We start from the raw sequence: 25,441 nt of genomic DNA, 5'->3' as shown, positions 1-25,441 counted from the left end.
CCGCACTATTAAACTGTGCCAACGGTCTTTGTCTGTGTCTAATGTATTTTATTTAAATTACATCAATTGGGCATTAATTTAAGACTGAACTCCCGTGGTGGACGAACTAATCGGAAGTTTTTGTACGCATCTTTCCTCTGCCTACTGCTACTGTTTCATGGGTGTGAGTTCGCAGATGAGTGCGCAAACCGTTTTTGTTCGCAAAACACTTTCCACAGTGTTGGCACATTTCCGGTTTCTCTCCAGTATGCGTGGTGTAGTGGGCGCGAAGTTGCTTGGCTGTGGCAAACAGTCGCTTGCAACGGTCGCATTCATACTCCTTGAAATGCGCCTGCAAATGGGAGATCATGTTGTTCACTTTATCCGTGCCATACCGTTCGCAGTGCTTGCACTTATAGTGCATCGGGTCACGGCTGACTATCGTGTAGTGTTCCTGCCAGGAGCGCGTCGGACGGTAGTTATCGTTCTTGGCATGCACTTTCATGTGCAAGAACAGATTACACGAAGTGTTGAACTTTTTCGGACACAGCGAGCACTGATAACTGCGCTCCTGCGTATGTTTCTTCAGGTGTACATCGTACGATTCGATGGTTTGTAGCACCTTCTTACACACCATACATTCGAAACCGCTGTTTTCATCGTGACTTAGCTCGTGGTTACGCAGTTTGTTTGGATGGTTGAATACTTTGTCACACTGCCTACACTTCAGTGCCGTCGTGTGGTACTTCATGTGCTTCCGTAACGCATCCTGCGAACCGCACTGTTTTCCGCACACCTTGCAATGCGTGATACACGGCGCACCACCGCCGAGATGGTAGAACTGCGTATGGTAATACTTACCAGACGCATTACTGTACCGTCGATCACAGTAATCGCACTTGATCGGTTGTTCGTGCATTTTTAGGTGCGTGTTTAGCGTTCGAACACGCGTTAGGACGACCGTCTTCATGACACATCGCTCGCAGGAAAACGGAACACGGTCCACGTGTGTAGCAAAATGGTCCAGTAACGCCTTCTGGGAACCAAGGGACTTACTGTTGCAGATGTAACATTTATAGTCACGCAGCGCCGGACTTCCTTCTGATTTTGTAGACCCGTCGCGAGAGGAATTTGTTGTTTTTCTGCGTTTCCTTGGTGTTTTAGGACGATGTTCAGTTTCCAACACTTGTGCGATGGGCGAAATCTCGGCATCGATTATTTCCAAACTATTATCCTCCGGTATGTCGTTGCAAGTGATATTCTTCTCGCAGGAAACGCTCTCTTCATAGGATAATTCATCGTAATTATCGTACTCATTATCCGACTGTTTTTCATCCTTCTGTATGTTGGATGTTTTTGCTGGGGAGTTGGTTACATCGTGTCCGGCAACCTTGGCACGGACACGTCGAGATCGCCGGCAGTTCGTAATAACCTGCCTCCTCATCACTACTGAGTCAATAGTGTGCGAAACTGAAGACCGCTTATCGGGGGAATGCTGTTCGACATCTGTTCGGTCTCCAGCCAAAATACTATCGAAAGGATCGATGGAGTTTCTAGCAGTGTCTTGTAAGACTGAATCGTTGCTTACACATATCACTAATTCCTTTGCGGGCATAGCAAGCCTACAGAGACACGAAAACAAGACGTTGAGAAACTTGCGTCGACATTAATTTTTTAACTCTTACTCTTCCTTAGCGATGCTACTAGCTGCATTATTACTGGAGACTAATGATGACCGCAGTTTACGGTCGGAAGCATGAAAAAGTGTCACATGTTCCTGAATGCTTATGAGCTTGTTAGCGCACGTTGCGCAAATTGTTTTAGGTAAATCATCTTCCTCGTGGATCTGTAGGAATGGATTCCGATAACGTTTGCTCTTAGCGATTATTTTTAAAATTACTCACGTCCAGTTGCACTGTCTCTCGGATGATCACCAAAAGATCACACTCGCCGATTGCTTCGAAAATGGAACGTTGGTCGCTGGAGATATGGAGGCATAATCTGCAAACGGGAATCTTCACTTCTTGATTCATTTTCGCCCGGTCACGGCTTACACATTTAAATATCAAACTATTTCATATTCTTTACCATTGGATTTCGTATCCAAATTCAAAACATGAGTTGAACGTAATTTGTTTACCTTGTTGACAGTTCGTTGACGTTTTGTTGCTCTGTTCAAATCTCCGGTCAAATATAGTTAAAATTGGAAGACCGAATCTATTGATTGTATTAATATCTGTAGGTATTGTAAAAATATCAGAAAGAGCCGCGAAACACTAGAAAAATATGGAAAATAATATTGTCGCGGTTGCGAAACCACAAGCAAGAGTTTCGCGTGAAGTAGCACGTCGCTCGCTTGAAAGAAAACTACATTGAACTAGTTTTCATTGGTTCGAGTTCTTCAAAGCGCAGAGAAACAAGAGCGAACAGAGAAATACAGTGAGAGAAAGGTGAAAACAGAGACTGGGAACGCAAAACGCAAAAATCAGCGAGTCAGAAAGAAAAAGAGTTATTTCAACAAAAAAAATTCAAGCGGACGGTGCTGAGTGCTGAGTGCGGACGAGGTTGGTGCGTTTCTATTTCTATGTTGGTGCCACCGAGCAAATGTTCCTCTCCGTCGAGGGTATAAGGAAAATAAATCCATGTTACAGTGTCGTCAGTGTTTTCGGTTTGTTTCAACTAGAGGCAAATTTCCAATCGCGATCGTCGTCACATCCATCCGAATGACATCCCATTTTCGCTCAGTGTAGGCTCGTGGTTTGGAAAGTTTTCTGACCGTCGCACCAATCCCTTGTTGGGATCCTTTCGATAGCCCACGGGCTAGGAAAAGGCAGTGGCAGCGGTGGTGGTGGTGATTGCGGCGGTGGTGGCAATCTAGTGGGGGTCATCAGAGCAGAATTCGGCTGACCCTTCCGCTGAATGCGCGAGTTCGTGGAATGTGTGCGTTTGCTTGTGCGTGTCCATTGTGTTGTTGTAAAATGGATTGGGATGAAAATTTACATCTTCCAAAAAATCACTCCCTTGACGCGCGAGCGCCACTGAGTGGTTGACTTGAGTGTCAGCCAGTGTGTTGGTGTGGCGAAAATTCTGAAGTTGCGCCACGCACTGCTATAGAGATGGTTGTTTCAAAAGGTTCGTGTTGTTTGAAAATAATACCTGGCTGACGTTCGGTGTATGCGTGTTTACATCGTGAACGATGCTCCGTGAAGTTATGTGCAAATTGGTCCTGGGCCCGTTGTCAATGGTGATCTCTGGTGGTTCTGCACATAATTACTCGTTCCTGTTCCGCTCCCTTTTGCGCACAAATCTGTTCGATAAACTGCGAGAAGAATCCATCTTCCCTAAGTTAAGCTCTTCTTTTTCTCCATATCAATGTTCCCCATTCAGTCTACACGAAATGGCCAGCTTTCGGTGAAGCGTAACATAATTTCAGTGCTAGCTGGTGCATCGTGAATGTGCATTGTGACATGTGTACCAGAAAGTTCGAAATTTCGTAAATTGAAATAGAAACCCGTTTATTCGTTGACCCACTTCTACTAAATGGGTGTGTGAAATGGCAGTGAAAATAGAGTGAATCATTTTTTCAGTTCAGTTTTTCGATTCGAAGAATCCGTCACCGGCTCAAAGTGGTGCTTGCTGAGGTTTCTCCTGACCGCTTCTTCGTGGGGTCCTTCGGTAACCTACAGGAGCTCCTGGCTGTGGGCATGTTACTGGTTTCGTATGGGAAGCTAATCCGTTAGTGTTACAAATCGGATCGCCGAATCCCTAAACTGCAGGAAGAAGCAGAGCACCACGATTCAGCACCGTTCAGCATTTATTGCCATTTATCGATTTGGTGTGTTAAATAGCGTTTGTCGCCTGTCCGTCTGGTTGCGAATCGTTCACATTACTTCGTTTCCGCGAAACGTGACAGAAACGGTAGTTTCTGTAACGACAGCGCCGTCGAACCTGAACCAGGAAGCTCACTTTCTTGGCACACGCTTTAGAATTGAAAGCTCGTGCAAGAGAGAAGGCACGACTGTAACGCGAAGGTACTGACCACCGGGAGGCAAAGTTGTCCAGGAAAGCCGTAAAATAGACCTACCGTTGGAAGGAGGAAGGAGAAGGATCGGCCAACATTCATCGCTGCAACTGTCGTGCACCCAACAGTGCAGCGGACGGAGGCAGGAACGATGTCGTCTAAAAACATACCCGCTGATAAGGTAAGTGGCAGGACTAGATTAGGACTTCTGCGTTACCGATGGCCCGTTTGGTGCTTTGGTGGATAATAATTTGGGAATGTTGCTGCACAAAAGCAAAGCGTTTATAGGTCGTCCCTTCAAGCTAAAAGTTCAACAACGAATGTTAATTGGGGGAGACATTTTTGTTTGGTATCGTTTTCGCACAGCATAACAATTCTCATTCGCTTCATTCTTTCGTCTTGAAGCTCAATAGATCTATATCAGACAGCCACCCTCAAACTTTTGCGAGACTTCCCGAAACGGATGATCAGGTTTCGGATGATGGAAAATTTTTTATACAGACCTAAGCACGAGCGAGATTATTCTACGCATTCCGCTGCACGAAATGAGCAAATTTGCATTTTCTGAACGCTGTTATCTGAACCTCAGAATATGTAAAGTGTGTAAATGGAATGTTGAACAACCGGATGTTTTGATCTTTCTCTTCGCATTCGCGAATAGTGAAAAAATGTAATAAACGAAATGTTGCACTGGGACACTCGATTTTCTGTGCCACCGTTTGGGCTGTACTTTTGCTACGCTTTCCAGCAATCAGCGTTGGCACACAAAGTGTGTCGCCTTTCGTTTCTATTTTTGTCGGTTAAACATCGTTTATCGATTCGAAGCATTTTGTGTCGCGTCACATGTTGTGACATTTTTAGCATGCTGCAATGAAAACAAATCGAAGGCCTGTGCGAATGCTAAATATCGCTATTGATTTTTTCACTACCGGTGTCCTACAATTTTGATTTTAGTACCTGTGTGCAAGCGTTGTTGCTATTTTGCAACAATCAGTGCACTCGGTTGCTGTGTTTGCTTTCACTCGTAACGATACACCATACGTTGCAAAGCAGAGAGTATATCGATAAATGTTTAGGAATGCTTTAGTAAAGGAGACTACCATTTTGACCCCTTCGGGATCAACGGAGCCTGCGACTCAAGCACAGAAAGGCATAAATTATCTACTCAATTTAGTATCGGTCTGAGCAGGCCATTACGTTCTGCAATATTTAATCAATTTTTCATCCCATCCCACCGAGTCAGGCGCTCATAAAATATGCCCGAAGGAGAAGAAGAAGGAAACCCTTTTTGACGTCCGTCCTTTTTTTTGGGCCAAAGAAATCATGAAAATCGTTCCGTACCAGCAGGGAGTGACTGGTTTCTGATGTTGTTTGACGGTTTTTTTGAATGGTAATTAATTAAAAATGCACCTCCCTGAGTGTCAAAATGAAGGGCATGTGCCAAGGGCAACTGATAACTGACTGGACGGGTGCCTAGCAACTGACGCTTCTCATTCACTTCGCTGTCGAAAAGATTTGAGGTTCAATCACGATGAAGCATGAAGGACAACAATGTGCGGTAGCATATTTTGGACGTCGGATGCTGAAGGCATAGGGACGGTAATTACTTTCCCGCTCGCAGCGGACTTGGGGTGAGATGATGGATGCGGGGCATTTGACTCTTACTTGGCGTAAAGTCCTACACGATCAATTAATTAACTAATGAGCGGACGATAAATAGCAGCGATAACAACGTAAAGTTACTTTCTCGCTTTCTCTGTCCCCGTTAACTGCCTTTTTTATTTTAATTTACCGCGCACATCCTATTCAATCACCGTAATCCACCCACGGTGCTGGCCGCATATTTTTGCTCCACCTTCGACAAGATAGTCCGTGGTTGGCGGGTGGTTTTGCTGGTTGGTATGCGTTCTAGCTATTTGGCTAATGGGTTTTTTCTTCTACTATCCAATATACCGAATTGGTGTCGAGTGTTACGGGGCTCTCAGTCGGTCTGCAGCAGCCAGCAGCAAATGGCACCGCAGGCACATAGGAGGGTGTTTATTGTAGAACACATTATAATCCGCCGATAAGGTTCTCTCCATTTCGTAATGAAACCAGTAGAGTGGCATAGTTGGGACTGTAAAACGTTTATCTGCTATCGTGATGACAATGGACCGATTCCGAACGTCAGCACGAAGCTATCGCCAGTTTCGTTACTGCCTTTCGACCCCCAAGTGAGCCTCGCCCAGGACCGGGTTTCGGACAGCAGGGAAGGTGTGTCGGCCTTGCCAGCCTTCGTCAGCACAAGAAAACAAACAATTTTCACTTTGCCCGCCTGCAATCGAAAAATTTCAACCTGCAGCCTCGTAAAAAGCACCGGATATTGCAGTGCATGCGCGATGTAACTTGCCAGGACTCGGTGGGCGCTGCCATTATCCCTTTCTGTCCCGCTGCAACCAGAGCAACAACGTTCCCAGCGTTTCCGATCCATGCTCTTTCATCTTACAGCTCGCCTCATTCCGTCCTTCATTCTATTTTCTCTGTCTCTCTTGCAGAGGTCCTTTCTCGCGCGCACATATCTCTTTCCTTCAGCGATGGTTGTCCTCTTTGCTGATGCACTCGCCTGGGCTTGCAATGCCTCTCATGCTTCAAAAGTTGATATGACAGGCACACCTTAATTGCAGCGGCAGCTTTACATTAAAAATTCACTGCACTTGCATTTGAAATATGGCGATTTTCTAAAGTTTGCTATTGGTTCTTGTCGACACTCAGCTTTTGATGATTTATTTCTTTTATTTCACGAATGCTTATCCAATGGCCATGGCCATTGGAAATGAGCAATTAATAACAGATTTTTAAAGAATTCTCTCGGGAAAGGAACGAAACAGAAGAAAACATTCAAGCTAGTTTTTGTTTCCACGCAATGTTATCGTCCCAAGCAAGCCAAACACATTTATACTTTCCTTCTCAAATTCATGAATGGAGAGAATACTCTCTAAAATGTCGATAAGGCATTATCTACAATGTGTCACATAAATAGTAGCATACACGAAATATGCTTTAACTATATGAAAACATCATTACTACCGGTCGCTAGTCGCCGCCTTTCGATACCAAACAAGAGATTGATTTCAAAAGGCTCAGAAACATTACTTCGATTTGGGCAACTAATTGTAAAACTGTCCTGCAATAGACATAGAGACTGTAATTGGATATAAAATCCATGCGCCATGTTCCAATCGACCTGTGCGCCTGAACGTGCTCTCCCGTGGGCTTCCTCACCAAAACGATACACTAGATATGGCAGGGAATATGTCCGCCACACGGGGCCAAGTGTTCCGGTTGACGAGCAACGACAACTTTTCCACCATCATTATCGCTGCGGGTGCGGTGTCGGATGTCACTACCTCATTGTGCTTACCGCATCTTTACGAGTTCTTTTTTTTGTGTATGCCTGTGCCACATGAGCAGCGAAGGCGTGGCTCGCGGTGGCAGATTTGATTACTCAATCTCAGCTGGTGACAGCTTGTAGTAAATTGCTTTCCCAAGTGGTTGACAAACGAACGAGAGGGCCGAAGGAATTATGATTCGTTTGCCGCTAAACCCTTCACAAAATTTGACTTGAAAGGGCAGCAGTTCTCCAGAGAGAGAGAGGGAGAGAAAGAGAGAGACAGAGAGAGAGTTGAAAAACTCCTCGGGGGGAGGTTTTCGGGTGAAGTATGTTTGAAGTGTGGCCACATCTTTAGCCTTTCGTCCTTCAACCATTATCCTGTGACCGAAGGGAGCTCGTTAATCGATCAGGGTCTGTTCCCCTTTCGGTGCGAAGGATACTCAAAGTTGGGTTTTCTGACTAAGGATCCGGTTTAAGGCTTTTGGTTCTTTCGCAACAGTGGCCATTACTTCCACCGTCAACACCAGAGTAGCCTAATGTTGCTTTCAGTTCCACTTATCTTACGCCACATGCTGTCGAAATTTGTGCACCTGAAAGAGAACCCGTGAAGGATCAGCGTGACTGGAAGCGAGGGACCTGTTGTTGTGCACCATAAACATACTTGAGTTGGCTGACAACGTCGACGGCGTTAAATGGTGCTCGTTCCCACGCACTCCATTATTGGAACATTAAAACCTTCGGAACGTTCGAAACATCTGTTTCCAGTTTCGAATCCATTTTTCAATCACAAAGCATCTGAGACGACTCCCGGCGAGCATGAGTCAGAGTAACTTTAGTGTTGCACAAGCATATTTTTGTATGTTGCATTCTAATGAAAATATGTCCACATCTTTGGGACGCTCTGTTGGCGAATTATAACGCAGGGAAGTATGATTGGCAAACTAATGGCGCTGGGATCATAAAACCATCTCTCCATCCATTGACGACTTATTACTAAGGAAACAGTTTCCAATCAGTAACCTTTCTTTTGGAATCGGATTTCTTGACAAAAGTCGACCGTCGTCCTATACAGTAACGAGCGTTTCCGCTCCCTTTCGAACTTTGATTCGAAGCAGGAGACATTGATCTGGCATCAAGGATTGCATTTTGCGAGAAAAATGTTGGTCCCGAAAAGGAGTTGCTGATGACTGCGGATTCGCCATAAACGAGGAAAGTGCACTGCATCCTACCATCGTCGATTCCCGCGAGATCCGACCAGCGCACAAAGCTTGTTCCACTGTTCGGTTGGTGCTTTTATTTTAACGAATTACTTTCCCAACATCAAATCCTGTGCCCTGTGCATGATGAGATGGCCACGACAATGTTTTATGATCGAGCACAGCTCAACGGGGGACACGCCTTGGTTCGACCGTGGCTTCGACCGTTGAGTGGCTTTCGTTTCTTTGCCTGAATTTAGCTCGAATTTTTCCCACTTTCCGTGCTCTGATGGACCACCACGAGGAGGGATGCGAAGGGTTGCGGGAGGGGTTTTCAATTTTCCCCATTGTCACCATCAGCACCCGTTTCAAAGCACTCCCCTTAAGGGTGCCCTGGCGGTTCGCTCGATTGGACGGTGAAGATGTATGAGCAGAGATAAGGCAGAAATCTTTCACCATTTTTCCATGGCCATTATCAAGCGATTCGCGCGCTCGTCCCGGGAGCCTCCCCGGAGTCGCAGTAGTTGTCATTGCAGAAAATTAAATATCGCTCGGTGTGGGTGGGTTTATGATTGCGGGTGAAAAAATTCGCACTCAAACCATCCGCCTGCCGGAAGCGCTCAGAGAAAAAAGTTTAATATCGGTTGGTAATGATGCGAACTCGGCATGTCCCGTCTGTGGCACAGTGTGGCAAAAGAAAAGCACGAAAATGGAAAATGCGACCACCGACGACAATTTATAATGGGTCATCGTAGAGAAAGAAAGACAGAGAGAGAGAGAGAGAGAGAGAGAGAGATAGGCAGAAAAGTAGGTGGTACAATAAAGTAATTTAATCGCGCAAAAAAATGTTTATAGGAAAGCGAAAAAAACTGGCGGTATCATCCCAAAAGTGGGTTCCGTGGTTTTAGTGGGGAAGTGAAGCGATGAAAAATGACAAAAGCCCACTATGTGTGGGTAAGAGGTTGTCCTCCAGGGAAAATAGGCTTGTGGGAGCATCGCTTTTATGATTGCTGCCAGAGGCAGCAAGAAACATAGGACCTCAGCACAGGGGCACACGGAAAAGGTCGCTGAAGGCTGCTAAGCATTAAATATAAGGGCCATCTTTTAGTGCCGCCGCCCGAGACGATGCCTTTGTTCGGCACATATCAATTTTGCATTTAACCTCTCCAAAATCCCGAGAAAATTGTTTTAGCTTTTCAAGACGTTACACGTTCTTGCCGGGTCTATTTCGTCTCCGACGCGACACCCGCAGCCTGGGGGCGCGTTTCTGTTTCCTCCTAGATGAAACGAACATGAATTTGCTGCTCTAGGGAATTATGCAAACTTTTGCTTCAAACATACTGTCGCAACTGTTGATGGTCTCACCGAACAATCTCTAAGCTGCTAATCCCTGCCTCAGGGCTGCACAAAGTGAGCCCCGAGTTCAGTTTCGGTCTGTGGACATCGAGCTTAAGGCCTCTCCACACCGCTATGCTGCGTGTGCTGATTCCATACCACCTGTTACTTTCAGTGCATCCTGTTGTCTCTAGAACCACTTTTGAATGACTCACGCTCTACTAGGCACTTCAAGGGGCATCATCATAATATGAAAACAAATTAAATACTCGAATAAGTTATGCTGGCAATAATATTTAGCAGGGCGTGTACAGTACGTGGTAACCGTGGCCGATTTGCGAAGGATTTTTACACGGCGCTTTTAAGTCTCTGTGTAAATTATTGACAGAGTTATCGTCTGTACGCCTATACGTAATATGTACGAAGAAACTGTCTGTGCCACCACCTACACTGGTTGCATGTTGCAACCGTATGCAACTCATCAGTCAGATTGGCTCCGCCGAGTGCATCCGCTGTGTAGGCGTGGGATTTGGCGGCATTCGTGTGTGTATGTGTGTTTGGTTGGGAAGATTCGAAGGCATTCATAAGCTTCGCTTTGACGTCATCGCCCAATGGTGCGAGTGGGCTGCTCTCGGGAAGCCAATTCGCGTCTGTCGCTCATTTTTCTTTTGCGTAGTGTTTCTGTTTTCCATTTTAAGCTTTTCATTCAATTTTCTTCGCCATATCGCATTACGGCGGGTTGTGGTGAGTGTGCGCGTACGTTGCCTAGTGGCTATTAGAGGCCCACAACGATTGACGTTACCGTTGTTCCGATGGGTGGATGGGTGGAGAAGCAGGGGATTTTATCGCGATTGGTGGAAAGTTCGCGTCGATAATGACCACGGGAAATATGTGGTTGATTCATTTTGCCCAGCGCTCGGTTCGAAATTTCCCCGGTACCAGCAGGTATCAGTCATGCTGCATAACCGTACACGACCACCTCATTGCCAGCTCGGGGTCGATCATGCCATTCGTGGCTTTTTTGTTTCGGAAACTATCATGCCGTGTGCATGTAATCGTGGTTCGTTCGTTACGAAGGAAGTGAACACAAAAATACAAACTTTACACTGAATGTGGTATTACAAAACTAATAGACTATTTGGTGTTATTTTTATTTTCTCTTGAAGGTAAGAGGCCACTTTTGTCTTCCATCGTCACCTGCACCAGGGATTTGAGGTAGGAATGTGACGAACAATTATTACGTTTGGAGCATTTCAGTACCGTAAAAGATTGTTGTTGCGTAAATAAGTGCAACGAGAACTTTTGCCTTGAGACCCTGTCTAGAACCCATAAGTTACGTCTTCTCTCAGTTTGATGAAACAATTACATACAATATTGATTTTGTTCTTGGGGCACTGAACACTGGTGCGACGTCTTGTATTGATTATTTTCTTTTGAAATATTAAAACCAATTTTATTTAAAACACAACGCAGCCACTTACATCATACGAATTAGATTTACCATCGTTATGTTACGTTAATTTTGCAAAGCTGATCATTCAAAATCATATCGTATTTATCGCTGTAGTTATCACAACTATTCTCTACGATTAACGGATGATTCTTTTTGATTGTTTACCTCACGCGAGGCAATTTGATAATCATTAAGAAGGTGCTTTATTCAATCGTCATCGTATAATCAATACCTTAAACCCTTTTGTAATATTCAGGGAAAGGGAAACGTTTCGTGTAATTTCGAATTCGGCAGTTTATGGCATCACTTCTCATTACGATGCATGAGTCAGCCACGGGCCTTCGTGTCGGAGATAGTGGCGACAGCGACGTGTGTAAGGGTTCCTTCAAGCCCGGCAACTGCCATGATTGCCTAATCGAACCCTACGGTCCCGGACCCGGTAATGATTGGTTATGGCCAGGGTTTCGTCCCGTCTTCCGATAGAACGCGCAAGAAAAGGTCAAGCCGTAAAAAAGAGAAAGCAGCGACTAGACACGGTCCGTGGACGCCCATGTCTACCTGCCCGGAAGCAGCATATGGGGTGAAACAGTTCATAATAGATCATGGAGCCCGGGAAGCCTCTTCTTGCCGGTGTCGCAACACCGACGGCGGTTTACAGTGTCTTTGCATTTGGCTCGAAGACGCTACGCACATCTGCAGTCATGTGTGTGAGAAAGAGAGAGAAGAGTAGAAAGTTGAGGAAAATAGATACACAGTGACACTACATAGGAACATGACGAAACAAAAGGCTATTATGAGCCATTGTTTGCTAAACATGCCGTCGTTTTATGATCCGATCATGTTACGTACGCGAATGGCTCGGCCGTTCTGTCGTATTGTGTTCTCGGTCGCATGCGCCGGACGGACGAAGCCTACAGATTGGAGCAAAAGCGCATTGATTTGTTGTATGTTGCTTTTCCTATTTAAAAAAACATGCTGCATCACACGTTTTCATAAATTACCGTTTTTGGGACTTTGGAGCCATGTACTAAGTAACTTTTATTTTGCTTTACTTGTTGTTGTTGTCCGATTAAAACAACATAATTTCGTTAAACCACCAACTACATGCGAGGGCATTTAAATTACTGTTCTATGTTAGTAACCCTTGTGCATACAACGAACATTCAAATGTAATTTGCTTGCAATACGGTTTTGGAAACTTTGCCCAGCAAAACATCAAAGAGCTGGATAGAAATGTTTAAATTGATGACTGCGACTTCTTCCTCTTCTTTGGCCACACTTTGATTGGCTTGGCCCGCGGTCTCCGGGGTAACACTTCTTCTCTCACATTTTGGAACCAAATCGAAAAACTTCTTGGCTTGGCCACGCGCTCATCAGCAACGCTGTTGGCGTCATAAAATTGGCTTACGATCACCGTGCATCATGTACTGGACTTCGGCGTGGATCCGGATTTGGCTCAAGTTTTACGTGACGTAGCTCGGGAAAAAGTTTAATTAATTCTGCTTCCGGCCAATTCTGGCGATAGTGTTTAGTGTGACAATATTACGTGTTTCCAGAAGGTCCAGAAAGGGGCCACCGGTCGTTCGAAACTCTGAAAAGTCCAGCCAAAAGCGCGGATGGTTTCATTTCTTATTTTGGGTTCAACCAAATTTTGCCGGGTTTCGCGGTTTCCATATTTGATCCCGCCGGGACACCCGATTCCCGAACTGCGCTGGTCAACGCGTAATGGGCAAAAGGTTGCTCGCTGGCCCTCGAAAGCATAACTTTTAACCCCTTTCACAGTATGTCAAACAGAAAGTAATTTCATTATGCAAATCTGGCGTTTCTAAGAAATACTGTAGAACTTTTTGATTGGCTTTCTTCTCAACGAGTGGATATTATGTTCTAATGACAGTTGTTACAACAAGCTCTAAATTGGTTTAAAAATTATTAATACTTAGTGTACTGCTGGTAAAGGCAGTTGTTGAATGTTAGAGGAGCTTGATGGTCGTCGATAAGGGCTGAAATAATCATCAATCCCTTACACCTTCATAAAATGTTCTACTGGAAATACGATCATTTCTAGTCGACTTTCGTACATTTGCTTCATTAAGAAGCATAGCACAGCATTAAATGTGGTTAAGTTGCCCGGAAAGACACAAGCATAAAATCAACCGGCTAACGGTTTACGTAGAGTAGTAGTGGTGTAAAAGGTGTGATGGCTGAGCTTGAGTTGAGGTTGATCTCGGGTCTAAGGTATGGCTTTAAAATAGTGAAAGAATGTAAACAACGGTGTGCTATAAACATAAAGCAAACTGTCTCGAGCAACGCTTCGAACAGAGCAGGAACCGTAGGAGTTTTTGTTGTAGACGATTTTACTCATAAATTTCAGACTGCTCTCTCGGGCGCAGCTCGGCCGAGCCGGAACGGGTGACAAGTAAGGAACCTTCGAATTTCCCTTCTACGCACAACAAAGTAGCGCGTAATTTATGGTCCTTCGCGGTATTCGACGCTCCGCGCTTTCCATTGCATCCCATTTCGTGGACGCCGACGTCCGTTCGATTCCCAATAAGCACCTCAGATGGCTGGATCATCAGGGGCAGAGAAGAAGCGTGGTGTACCTTTTCATTCTCCGACGTTTCTTTTGGCCTGGGCGGCTGGACAAAAATCTTCGCCATGTTCCGAGCCGCGCGGTTTCTCACTGGTGGCCGGCCACCAAATGGACGTCCGTTCCAAGACCCACCGGTCGCTACTTATCGCCGTCTCCGCTGCCGTCCTGCCCTCCGTAGCGAAGAGGAATCAGTTATGTTGTGCGCTGCGCTAGCCTTTTTGCTTCTTCCTCCATAAGACCTGGCCGGGATCAGCCCGTTCCACGGAGCCCACTTCTTACCATTCGAATTTCTGAGGCACTTTCAGACGTTGTGTTTTCTCTAATGGATTTTGAAGAAACCGTTCGTCGGTTCTTGGGCCTATTTTCGATAGATCAGCCTTTTTGGGTGTAGCGTGCGCCCGATCCTTGGCCTCCATTATTGTTGCGGTTGGCCGCGAGGTTGCGGAGGGGAGATACTATGGGCAACCACTGTGTTTGTGCGTCTTCAGGGGCCAATGTATGAAATTCGTACTCACAAATTATACGTCTCTAAGATTGCAGTTGAAGAATGATCCCTTCGGTAGGAACCACATGTCCAGCATGTTGGTGGTTTGTTGGTACACTTTCTCCCTATTTTCTCAGTCCATCCGTTTTGTCCGTGTTCCCATTAGGCTCTCCCGGGCCTATGTTGAACACGTTGGGAAAGTCTTTATGGCCCTGCATTGTATGTTTCTAGTACAACACGCCAGAGACCGTTCTTTCCTCGGCCAGAACTGTGATTTTCGCATGTTTTTATTTTCCCCGGGGCCGGAGGCAGACAGTCGCTAGGTCGCCAGTCTTTTATCTTTCCTCGAATGATCGAAAGTAGCCCGACGGGTTAAAAACCCATTCTGGTCATCTTCGGAACCACCGGTTGGAGGAATGAACCACTGCCGCGCCGTCCCACCGGATTGCTTCGGGTGGGGTTTTCAATTTTCATTCCAACTCTGTTTTGATTCGGTCCCGGACACAAGCGCGCGCGCGTCCACCTTGCTTCGTGCCTTCGGTGGTTCAAGTTTCGAAATCTTGGCAACATCCTCCTCAGCGATTGAAACTTTCAAGCAGCTTCGATTTCTTCGCGCTCCCCGTTCCCAGGTTTGGCTGATCAAGAATCTCGTTTCGGTGGAGGCCAGCATAGCGCAGCATAATAACACCAACGTGCCACTCACCTCGGGCGACGCCACCAAAGGTCAATGGCTAGCGCGTTGGAGTAGCAGCAGCGTTATGGGAAGACGTAGGAACAGATAGAAGGCGGTGGCCGAACCGACCGTAGACGCCCCGGTTCGGTCACCAGCATAGGAGCCAACCCCCTTTGCACCCCTTGGGCGTCGCTCAACACCCCATCGCCCGGAAGGCCTTGCCACGCACACAGTCCGATACGGTCCATTGATCCGTAACACGATCTCGTTTGTCGAGAGTCCATTCGGATGAGCAATCCGCCCGAGAGAGAACACCCGAAATTAGGCGCATCCGATGGCCGGCTGCGTGTGGTGATTTTGATTGTTAAAAAACTCTCAATCTGGTTCTTTCACTAACACGTTAATTGGAGGACTAGGTACTATGGAGGAAACGAAATGGAAGAAAACATTTAAACAACCTCAAGTTCTTTGTGCAATTCTCCTGCCACCGGAGTGTAAGGTATAATATGTCTGGTGGCCTTCGGCCTTCGAGCATATAAAAACTGGCCACCAATCCGTAGAAAGAGTAGTTCCATAGCACTCCAAACATAAGTTCTGCAACAGCTGCCAATTCGTTGTAAGACACGAAAGTTACCTTCACAGATTTATGTTTTACATATCCCAGCTGATCTGTCCGATTTTACGCAAGTTGCGTGAGTTTTAAAGTATAATTTTAATTGCTTTGGTTACGTCAATTCAATCTCGGGGCGATAATATGACCTCCACGTTATGTGAAAGGGTTTGGGTGTATCCGACAGCTTGCTGGCGATGAAGGTACGACAGATAAGCTCATTGCCGAGGTGGTTCCAATACACTACACGCACCACACGCGTGGTGCGTATATTTCAGCGAACAGTTTTTCGATTGATCAAAAAATATTCAACAACTGAATAGTCCCGCACTCTAAGCACTAGGCGCTATTTTGAGCGCCCATTGAGTTTTATCCGTTATGTTTACTCCGTTTGCTACGCGTGTCTACGATGACGGGTGTTTTCGTAAACCACAAAGTCAATCTTTGCACATGCACGTGACTGGCGCAACGTGGGCCCCACCTCGCCAGCTAGCATTACAGATTCCTCTCAAGTGGTCCGAATCTTGCCGAGAAGGCCGCGGAAAACGAGGTATTCGGATTTTTGGTGCCGGTCCGTCGAAGCACTAATGGGAGACCACGTCGCGTGTGCGCTCTGTCATCACACTCACCCGAAGAGAGCCTGCGTCTGGCACGATATGGTTTCGCAAGACGCGAACACCATGTTTATGCTTGTCCCCCGCTCGATGGGACGATGAAAAAAAAATAAAAATAATAATAATAATACAGCCCGGGGGCCGCCGGCAGACATGATGCCAGCCACGTTCGAGATGATGCCGAGACCTTCGGCGACGCATAATGCGTTTTTCGTTCGATTTGTTAAACTCACAATCGACCCCCCCACTAACCTTCCTCGACTGGGCACTTTTCCCCATCGACCAGCGACCGCGAGGAGCGAACCTTCAATTTAGCAGCCACTCCGATGCCGGACTCGCGCGCGTGACATACATGTGTGTGCCTTGGGGGTTGGGTCCGGGTGGCTGTCGCAACCGGCTGTCAAAAGTGGCAGCATTATGTTATTGCCCCAAGGTCGCCGGTCTCGCTCGCATCGATCGCGCTTCGATCGATCTTCCTGTCGCGCCCAGCCCAGCCGATCCCTCGCTCTCGACGGCCGGTTTTGTTTGCTAATGAGCGGCACCAGAATGGCGTTCGTCGGAGATCTAGCGCGCCCGTCGTCCGCTGCTGGCTGGAGAATTTCACTCAACGGTCACGTCTCATCAGCATGTATCATTTTGGCGCGCCCTTCCCCACAACGGGCTATAAACATCGTTTTCCACCCGGCCATTTTTCCGGGGTCGGCAGCAATTAGTGGAAGGGTTCCGATATGCCCTAGGGACTCGGGCACGCGGGCTCGGGCCAATTCGTGTTTTTGGGAAAACGGTTCTTGCACCGAACTTCTTGCAAACTGATAAGAAAATCACAAGGCCGACTGCTAATCGATTTTTGCATTCCACCGCACACAGGATCCAGAGCGCGGCTTTTTAGTGCTGCGGACGCGCCATGCTTTCGGTGTTCGATATGCTAATTTTAAACCAATTTCTGTCGGGCAAACCCAACCGAGAACGAATGGATTCAGTAAACGTGTTTTCTGGAGGCCGGTTCTGTTTTTTTCTCTCTCTCTCTTTCTTCTAAACGTCAGCTTATCGCAGATGAACTCGATTTTGGGTCTTTTTCGCCCTCGTATCCCCGACGGCGTTTAACATTCTCTCACATTTGAATGGCTAATAGCGATTGGGGCTCTGCAGTGTATAGGAATTATGTTATGTTTTGCCGTCATTAGTGTGAGACGGTCACGTCAGTCCTGCTGGATGTCGTGACGGGTCGTGTGTACAACAGCACCGTGTGTTGCACGTCTGGGAACCGGTGGGTATCCGATTAATGCGTGTGTTTGCCTCCAAATTCTGGCCATAACACGGGTTGAATATTTGGGCAACCGAGACATCGTTCTTCTACAGAATCTCCCTTTTATTTTGTGGTTTTTATAATTTTTTTGAACGGAAAGAGGCCCATCTCTAAAGCGAAGATATGTTAAAGAATAGTTTAAATGAGTACATATTTTTTATTATCCTACCAATTGGGCCTTCGATTCGGCTTTAAACAACATTCTCTAGCGAACTCTCTAGAAACTCTGTAATTTTGGTTTTTATTTTTATTATTAGCCTTGGACACCGTTGGTTTTGCTCCACTTCGGGGGCACTTTTCGTTCAGCATATTTGCACGTACAATAAAACATTTGGCGTGCGGCTTGGCCGTACGGACGTTATAATTCTTGTCGGAAACAAACAATACTTAGCAACGACGACGACGCGCGGAGAAGCTACAGCTCGCTCGTCAAATCGAACTCAGGGCCAAACCGGTAGAGGCGCCAGAGCGAAACCATTCTCAATGCTGCGCCGCTCCTCCTCCAATGTTTGGTGCCGGAGGAAGGCGCAGGAGGGTGGACTCTAACCTTGGACACTGTTTTCTTACGATGCACCGGTTCCAGTGAAATCGATACCACGCGCTTTGAACATCGCCGCACCATCGCACAGCACGATAGAACCGAAGTGTACAATCTCAGCGAATCACCCTTTAATCGATCGACTGCAAATGCCAAGCAAATGCATTCCGGAGGGGGTGGCCGTTCTTTTGGACGTCATCCGGCGGCACCGCCAGTGCATTGGCGCGCAAAAATCACACCTGTGAACACCGAGACACGTTCGCATGCGTTCCGAATGCCACTCGCCGGCGAATGGAAACTAAATTTAAACCTTGGCCACGTGGAACAATTTGGTGCGTCTTCGGTTCCACTGCAATGCGAACACAGAAGACACTCCTGAGATGTTTTTATCGCTTACCCAGCGGGTCCGGCGAACTTCGTTGCGTACGAAATTATTTTACGGTATTTTACGGAGTTGCACTGAAAACACATCGTTCCAGAGATAGTTTAATTTTGCGTTGTTTTGTTTTTGGTATTATTGTAATTTTTTCATCGCAAAATGTCACTTTTCTTTTAACCGGTCCCGGAAACGTTCGGCACGGCGAGTTTTATTTTTTTAATTTTTACGTAAATGTCACAGCACCGGGCGCTTAAGGACTGAGTAACGAATTTCGAATTAAATTCGTCGTCGTCTACTTCGCAGCCTGCGCGCGACAAACCGACCGCGCAAGACGCGCTCATTAAGTCTGTTTCTGTTACGCTGGCAAAACGGTGCCGGGCCACATTGGCTCCGCTCGGTTCCGATTCAGGTTAAGAGTTCCGATCTTTGCGCACTCGCGGAACAAAACTTTCTCTAGTGGAGCGGTTGTGGAGCAGCGTGCCGTTTGGTGGTGGAAAAGCAACCGCCACACTATTTCTTCGCGAAGCGCGATCTTGAGCTGCTGCGATCCGAACCATCTCGTTCCGGACCATGGCTGTTCCCAAACGGGGACCAACCAGCACCACCACAATCGCCAACTAACGGAACTAAGCTCCCTGAAAACCCCCTTTCCGCCCAGCGTCTTTTCCCGGGCGAGTGCCCGCGCGTGGCCATGCATTAAAAATCGCACAAACATGTCAGACGCACATTTCCCTCGCTTTATTGTTTTTTTTTTGTTTTCGCTTACGTTTATGTTTTCCTGGTGACTGATAGCCGGAGTCGAGGTTTTTTTCTTGTTGAAGCCAAATGATGACCAGCATTCGGTGCATGGATTCTTCACCTCTACCCGGTGTGCTGCATAAAATCCATGCCTGGCCACGGGTGTCTGAAGCCGTAATTGACCCAATTCCCAACTCTCAGTGCCGCTTGAGTGCCGGTACCCAGTTGGATGTTCCATATTTGTGCCTAGCAGTGGCACAAAACATTAAAATCCTTCATTTTTTTTCCACCTCTTTCAAAGCCGATAGACCTCCTAAGACTAGCGGACGCGCTACTATCTGCTTTGTTATTTATTTTATTACGCAAAAATACAATCGTTATCTGAACAATGGAGCATTTTTTCTTTTCCAATAGATTTATATTTACATTTTTAATGCCACTACTCAGCCACATTGTTATCAATTTTGGGAATTTGATTGTGAGGGTGAACGTTGGGATTGGCAGCCTTGTTTAACGACTTTCAAGATTGTAGGAGACATTAAAGAAGCAGATTTATCTAAAAATTGAATTGTTAAGAAAGGTGTTATTGGCAGTGGGTAATTCACAAAAAGTCATTTGCAATGGAAAGAAAATCGATTAATCTTCAACCAGATCCTAGGATTGGAACTTAAAATTCGTAAAAAAAATTATCAATTGTAAATTCATCACAGGCTCAATGTTTCTTATATTTGTGAGTCGCTTGCTGATTCCGCTGCTGGGCTTCATTATATTGACATAAATTAATAAGTAGAAACATTCACTTTAAAAGACATAATGGCAATGGTACGCATCAAACTCCATGCGCTTGGTGATCGTGCGATTTACGTGAGCAGCCTAAACCCTTTCCTAAGCGGTCATCAACGAAACATACTCGCCGAGTCGTTTTTAGCCGCCTGTGGGCCTCATGAGCCGATGTACAAATGGCGCGTTCCGTCAGAGAAGCTAAACGTTCACGAACCACCAGCGAGATGTGTGCCTAGATTTTTGCAGGCTGCGAACCTAAGTAGCGCAATGGAAATGCAACGTAACGCATGGAACCGGTTAATGCTGCGAGGTGTCTCAAGCACCCCCTGCTTTCGATGCATTTCAAATGTGGGTCAACATGAAGTAATTTCCTTTTTCGATGCTTCCTTCGGTGGTTGCGTTTGTCCGCATTACGCAGATTCTTTCCCCGTTCTGACCGGTCCACCATCCGGTGCTGTTGATCTATCGTTTCAAAAGATCCGCAATAGGTTCTATGAAGAAAACACTGATTTACCGTTGAAAGTGTGTGTTCGATAACAAACGTTTCGGAAGCTTTTCAAGTACACTTTCTGAAGCTGTGATGATGTGCTTCAAAAATATTTAAACGAGGTCTGTCTGATTGGCAAAGCGCAACACTTCAAGTTGCACCGGGCCTGTGGTCTATTTAGTAGATTTCGCTCTCAAACGAACGTTCAACTATTTGACGCTCGTTCCCATCTCAATTTTCCGAAGACATCCTTCTGGAACGTCGTAGGCGTACTGGGGCGCTCGATGGAAAACGGTTCCGATAACCTTGGTGAGCCGTGACGGCGGAGCGGAGCATGCACACAAAAGCTAAGTAGGTGAACTGGCCTCTCCGCCCGCGTATGGAGCGTACAATTCATCACGGCACCGTGCGGTGCGGTGTCTTAGTCCTTGCAAAATAATTTATGAAGTTTCCACTCCAATCGAAACGGACGACCGGGTTTCGACCTCGAAAGGATGCATAATGCACGAACGGCAGCAGCAACGCAGGCCCAGCGAGGTAGGAGGCTCTCGGACGGGGTGCAGCACACCCCGTTTCGCTACTTGTTTGCTCTATGTAAGCCGATGAATCTTTTGAAGCATGGCGCGCACTGCCGATGCTTGTAAGCTGCTGTTGTGGCAAACGAAGAGGGTATTAATGTATGTGCGGCAAAGTGACGCGAGGGTACAGTTACACGGTCGTGATAGACGATAACATATACAGTTTTCAGGGCCCGTGCTAACTGTGCTGTTAATTGCGTCCTACGACAGGCAGAAACCGAGGCGGACGTGCAAATAAAAGTCTAAAAGTGAGATGATAAAAATGTTTCAAGTATTTTGAACGACTGTCAGGTATGCCGCCCCGAAAACGAGCATCATCGTGCCGAGTACTGTCGAGTTGTCGATACTTCATGTACTTGATTGTACTAGACGTTGATAAAATTAAACCAAAATTGCGGAGCTTGACTAAAAATACGTTAGTGTGAAAAGCTAGGCAATGAAAGTAACCTAAAGTCTGCCACTGTTCGTCCGCCACTGATCGCATTTTACATGTGTCTGATATTCAAATGATGACGGGTGTCGACAGACGTCAATGCCGGCCGAACCGACAGATGTCGATGTTGGCCAGTATCATCGCTCCTTTTTTCTTCTTTAAAGTGCAATCGCAGAATACTGATTATCTATTTATGGCTTCTGATGATTCTCAACGTAGTTCATTTGGCGGATCCACTATTCCATCTTTGTGTAGTAGTTATTTATTGTGTTTAAATCAAACCAACCGATTTTGAAATGTTTTACGTAAGCAACGTTCTAAACCTATTACAGTCTCCATATTGTGTTTATGCTCTAGTTGAAAGCCGCATTTGTTGGCTGCCTCCCAGGCTGGGCGTTGGTTGCTGTTGAAAAGCTATGAATTGATCATTGCTCAGTTGGCTAGCAGCAACTGTAACACTAATACGACCACACTGTGTTGATGTGAACATGTCGTCGTCTTGGCCAAAAGCTCTGAGCCGGCATCCGGACAAATATTCCGTCTCGCAGATATTACTGACCACGCAACCACTACTGCAATTATTGAGTCGAAATCAGTGTGCGATGATTGTTTGAAGTAAGAGTAATGACGCCATAGAATTTCACCCAATTAGAGCGATGGTGGGTGGTGATGTGATGAAAAAGCATGGACTTTTGGATTGTTGTTCTTTCCCCACCAGCGAAAAATGAAGGAAGAAATGGATGGTACACTGGTGGATGTCGGCAGGAATAACGCAATCCGTTTGTGGCATCCGACTATTGTCCAACGATTGTCCCACTACTCGCCTCCGTTGCAAGATCGATATCGAAACCGCCTCGATTTGTTTCGAAACTCGAGTGTAATGGTAAAATTCCTAAACCTGCCCAAAACAACAATCCATTAATTTATTATTCTCTAACGGGTACGTTCAGCGCACCGAAAATCCCGATCGGTGGTGGTGAATTACCGGCCAAAAAGGATTCGTTCCCGATGCCATAGAGGAAAATTATGGCGACGTGCACGCGCTAGAGAGAGAGCTCGAAAGCTCGAAAGTGAACTTCTCTTTCTCTTTCTCTCTGTGGGTTGCTGCTCAATTTTCCGTTGGCATATTTCTATGATTTATTTGGCACCGAAAATGGCTTTTGCAGCGGCTAGCCCCGTTCTCCCCGGTGAGCACTTTGAGCTCCGCCGATCACGGAGCACACGCAGCATAAAACCAACCGACCGAAGTTGAGTGTGGAAAAGCTGTTCTGAAGGGTGGCAGTGCAGGACCGCTGCAGGAAGCATGGGCAGGTTAAACATTCCTGGTGTGGCCAACACCAGTCCCCCAACGTCTCCACTTTTGCACGCTGTTCATCATCATCCCAGAGAAAAAAGGTTTCAAACGCACAATTTTCGACCCTTCGATCCATTTTGAACATGGGCGCCCCCGGTTTTACTGTTTGAGTTTTCCACCGGAACTTTGAGCGTAAAAGCGAACGAACATGTGCTTCGGAGGAAAGTACGGAAAGCAGAGAGGAGGCTCCACGGCCGATAGCGTATTTTGTCGATTCGTCAGCAAAATTACATGAACGATACATTAATTTTTCCTTTTCTTCCGATCAGAGGATGACTTTACGGCTGTTAGTTGAGTTGTTCAGTTCTGACTTTCGCCTCTTTACATTTTTTGTTCTATCTGCTCTCGAAAACGGCAAATTACTTTCGGAAAGTAAACAGAAACCTGTCAAAATTGTTATGAAAAGTAAAGCTCATGGGCATCTCGTTCCACTCTCATTGGATCGGAAAATGACCAAACAACGCCTTCACTTAATGTGATGGTCAACAGTTTGGCAATCAAATTGTCAACAAACGGTTCTTTAAGTTTTCAATTTTCCGCTTACGTTACTTTGATTAGGTTTCATTAAGATTGGAAAATTTAAATGCACAAAATTGATGGCAGAAATGGTCAAATGATTAAATGGTTTTGGGAAAAACTTTTGGAAACTTTTTTGTTTGCTTTGCATGTGCTTTGATCAAAATCAACATTTTATCTGTAATATACGTGTTTAGTTAGTGATGCTAAATTAGTCATCTTTCGATATTTTACTGTATATTTGCACACGTAGATATGCAATCACCATGACAACATCTCGGTTATCAATTATAGTTGCGACTTTTTAATGGATAGTGATCTGCACAAATGGAATTTCTGATAAAAATCACTTATGCGTGTAAACATCCAAACAGGAATATTAATTCAGTTGATTTCTTCATCCAAAATAAACTTAAAAATAAATTTTCCATTTCACTTATTCTGCGTCACTTTTGACGCTTACAAAGCTGCTGAGCTAAGGACATTCGTGCCATACTCGGGCCTGGATCTACGTTTTCGATATTTTGAATCTCAGATGAAATCACTTCTGTTAAACTCCCCGTTCATCCACATTTATTTTACATACAATAAATTGCACGATAGAACAGAGAGCCATTCTAATGTATACTCAGTATCATCAAGTAAATACTTACTGGTGGTTCGAATACACACTTTTTGACACCTTTGAAGGGTTTCGCCTTTGAAAAACTTGACGCGTCCCTTCCGACTACGCTCATCGTTTTCGCTCGCACCAAGTTAAAGCGACTGGAAAATGGATGATAATGAATGAGCAGTGATCACGAATGGTGAGAATTCGTACGGCATTAAACCTACCGCCGTATGTGCGCCCGTTGGTTGTGGCACGCGCACATGCATTATCCTTACGCCCGCGCCCCCACCTACACATACGAACCAGGGGCGCACTGTGACCTACGACACGCGGGGCGAAACTAAGGCAGCCCCCACCGCGGTCACAGGCAGCGTGACCTACAAATTGAAATGCACAACTTTCCATCTCACAGCCAGCGCTCCATCCAGTCCTCGGTTGCCATCGGTTGTCGTGGTTGCGGCAAAAATAATAACAAGCAACAAAAGCAAAAAAAGGCTCAACCAATCCGTGTTCGCTGTGGACCATTTCGCGCACTTCGGCGTTAGCTGCTGGCGGGCGGTCTGATGACGAAACGCACGTTCGCCGTGCCGCTCTCCGGTGAGCGATGATTAGATTGCGAGATGACATTGAAGCTTGTGGCCTCGCTATCTGTGTGTGCGTGTCTGCATGTGTATGGGTGCGTGTGAACGCGGCTGCTGCGCGAGGTGACGGCTATCAGCTGCTGCCCGCATTTTTTGTGCCCGAGTCCGCCGGAAAGGCCGCCCGAAAAGCGCCTTCAGAGAAGCTTTTGGGGGTTGTTTGGTTTCCTTTCCATCTTCGTCTTATTGTTTGTCGTCGTCTGCGATATGTTCGCCCTCTGATCCGCACCTTCACGGCGGTTCGGCGATGATTTGCAGATAATACGTGTAAACAGAGCTATTGTAACTGTAAAAGACGCTACCAACCGATAGCAGGAAAACGATGACGAATGGTAAAAAAATAAAAAAAACCAGAAGGCAAGAGCCTTGTGACAACAGGAAGCGCCGCATGTCGCGCCGCACGTCGTCGTCTTTTGGCGGAACCAAAAAAAAAGCTAGTCTCTTTGGAGTGTAGTGAAAGAGAAAACAAGAAGGGGCGAGAAGGGGTTCCGGCGTTTGAAAGATGGCGAAACGCGCGAAGGTGCCACACAGCGCGAGAATTAGCATATAATGGGAGATCGGCCGAGCCATAAACGATAACAGCGACGACGACGCGCCGGAGCATAGCAAGGAGCTATGCGCGCCGCCGCGTGTCTCGCCGCGGATCACATGCTTACTTGCGTTCCCCGGAGCCGCTAAGGTGGCTAAGGTGGCACAAAGAGGTCATTGTTTTATGGGCAATTTTTCTGCCCACGAGTGACAGTGTGTGTGTCCTTT

At 46.2% G+C, this 25,441-nt stretch overlaps 2 protein-coding genes across 4 annotated transcripts in view; one reads left to right on the top strand and one right to left on the bottom strand.

Annotated features, from left to right (window-relative positions):
• Nucleotides 1-28: 28 nt before the first annotated feature.
• On the bottom strand, nt 29-3,362 carry LOC131207587 (zinc finger protein 37 homolog). The gene is made up of 4 exons (XM_058200206.1): nt 3,340-3,362; nt 1,884-1,989; nt 1,665-1,825; nt 29-1,601 (listed from the first exon to the last, which is right to left on the bottom strand). Exons 1-4 carry the CDS (start codon nt 3,360-3,362, stop codon nt 107-109), a joined length of 1,785 nt encoding a protein of 594 aa, XP_058056189.1. The 3' UTR covers nt 29-106.
• Nucleotides 2,518-25,441, top strand: part of LOC131212092 (ubiquitin-like protein 3) — a 56,383-nt gene continuing 33,459 nt past the window's right edge. The window contains exons 1-2 of one of the 3 annotated variants that reach the window (XM_058205828.1): nt 2,518-2,543; nt 3,367-4,181. In XM_058205828.1, the coding sequence (XP_058061811.1) occupies nt 4,152-4,181 (30 nt within the window). In that variant the 5' untranslated portion in view covers nt 2,518-2,543; nt 3,367-4,151. Of the gene's footprint in view, nt 2,544-2,584; nt 2,648-3,325; nt 4,182-25,441 lie in introns of those variants that run through there. The other 2 variants (XM_058205829.1, XM_058205827.1) reach the window with 2 other exon arrangements.

Source organism: Anopheles bellator, chromosome 2 (genome assembly GCF_943735745.2).
Source record: "Anopheles bellator chromosome 2, idAnoBellAS_SP24_06.2, whole genome shotgun sequence".
Lineage (NCBI taxonomy): Eukaryota > Metazoa > Arthropoda > Insecta > Diptera > Culicidae > Anopheles > Anopheles bellator.
This window is presented reverse-complemented; position numbering and strand designations above follow the sequence as displayed.

What these genes read in the sequence shown, in the direction of transcription:
- LOC131207587 (XM_058200206.1), bottom strand. Translation starts at nt 3,362, where the DNA reads ATGGGGAACATTGATATGGAGAA. An exon ending in GAGAGACAGTGCAACTGGAC is followed by an intron (nt 1,826 to 1,883) that starts GTGAGTAATTTT and finishes CCATTCCTACAG; the next exon opens with ATCCACGAGGAAGATGATTT. An exon ending in AGTAGCATCGCTAAGGAAGA is followed by an intron (nt 1,602 to 1,664) that starts GTAAGAGTTAAA and finishes GTGTCTCTGTAG; the next exon opens with GCTTGCTATGCCCGCAAAGG.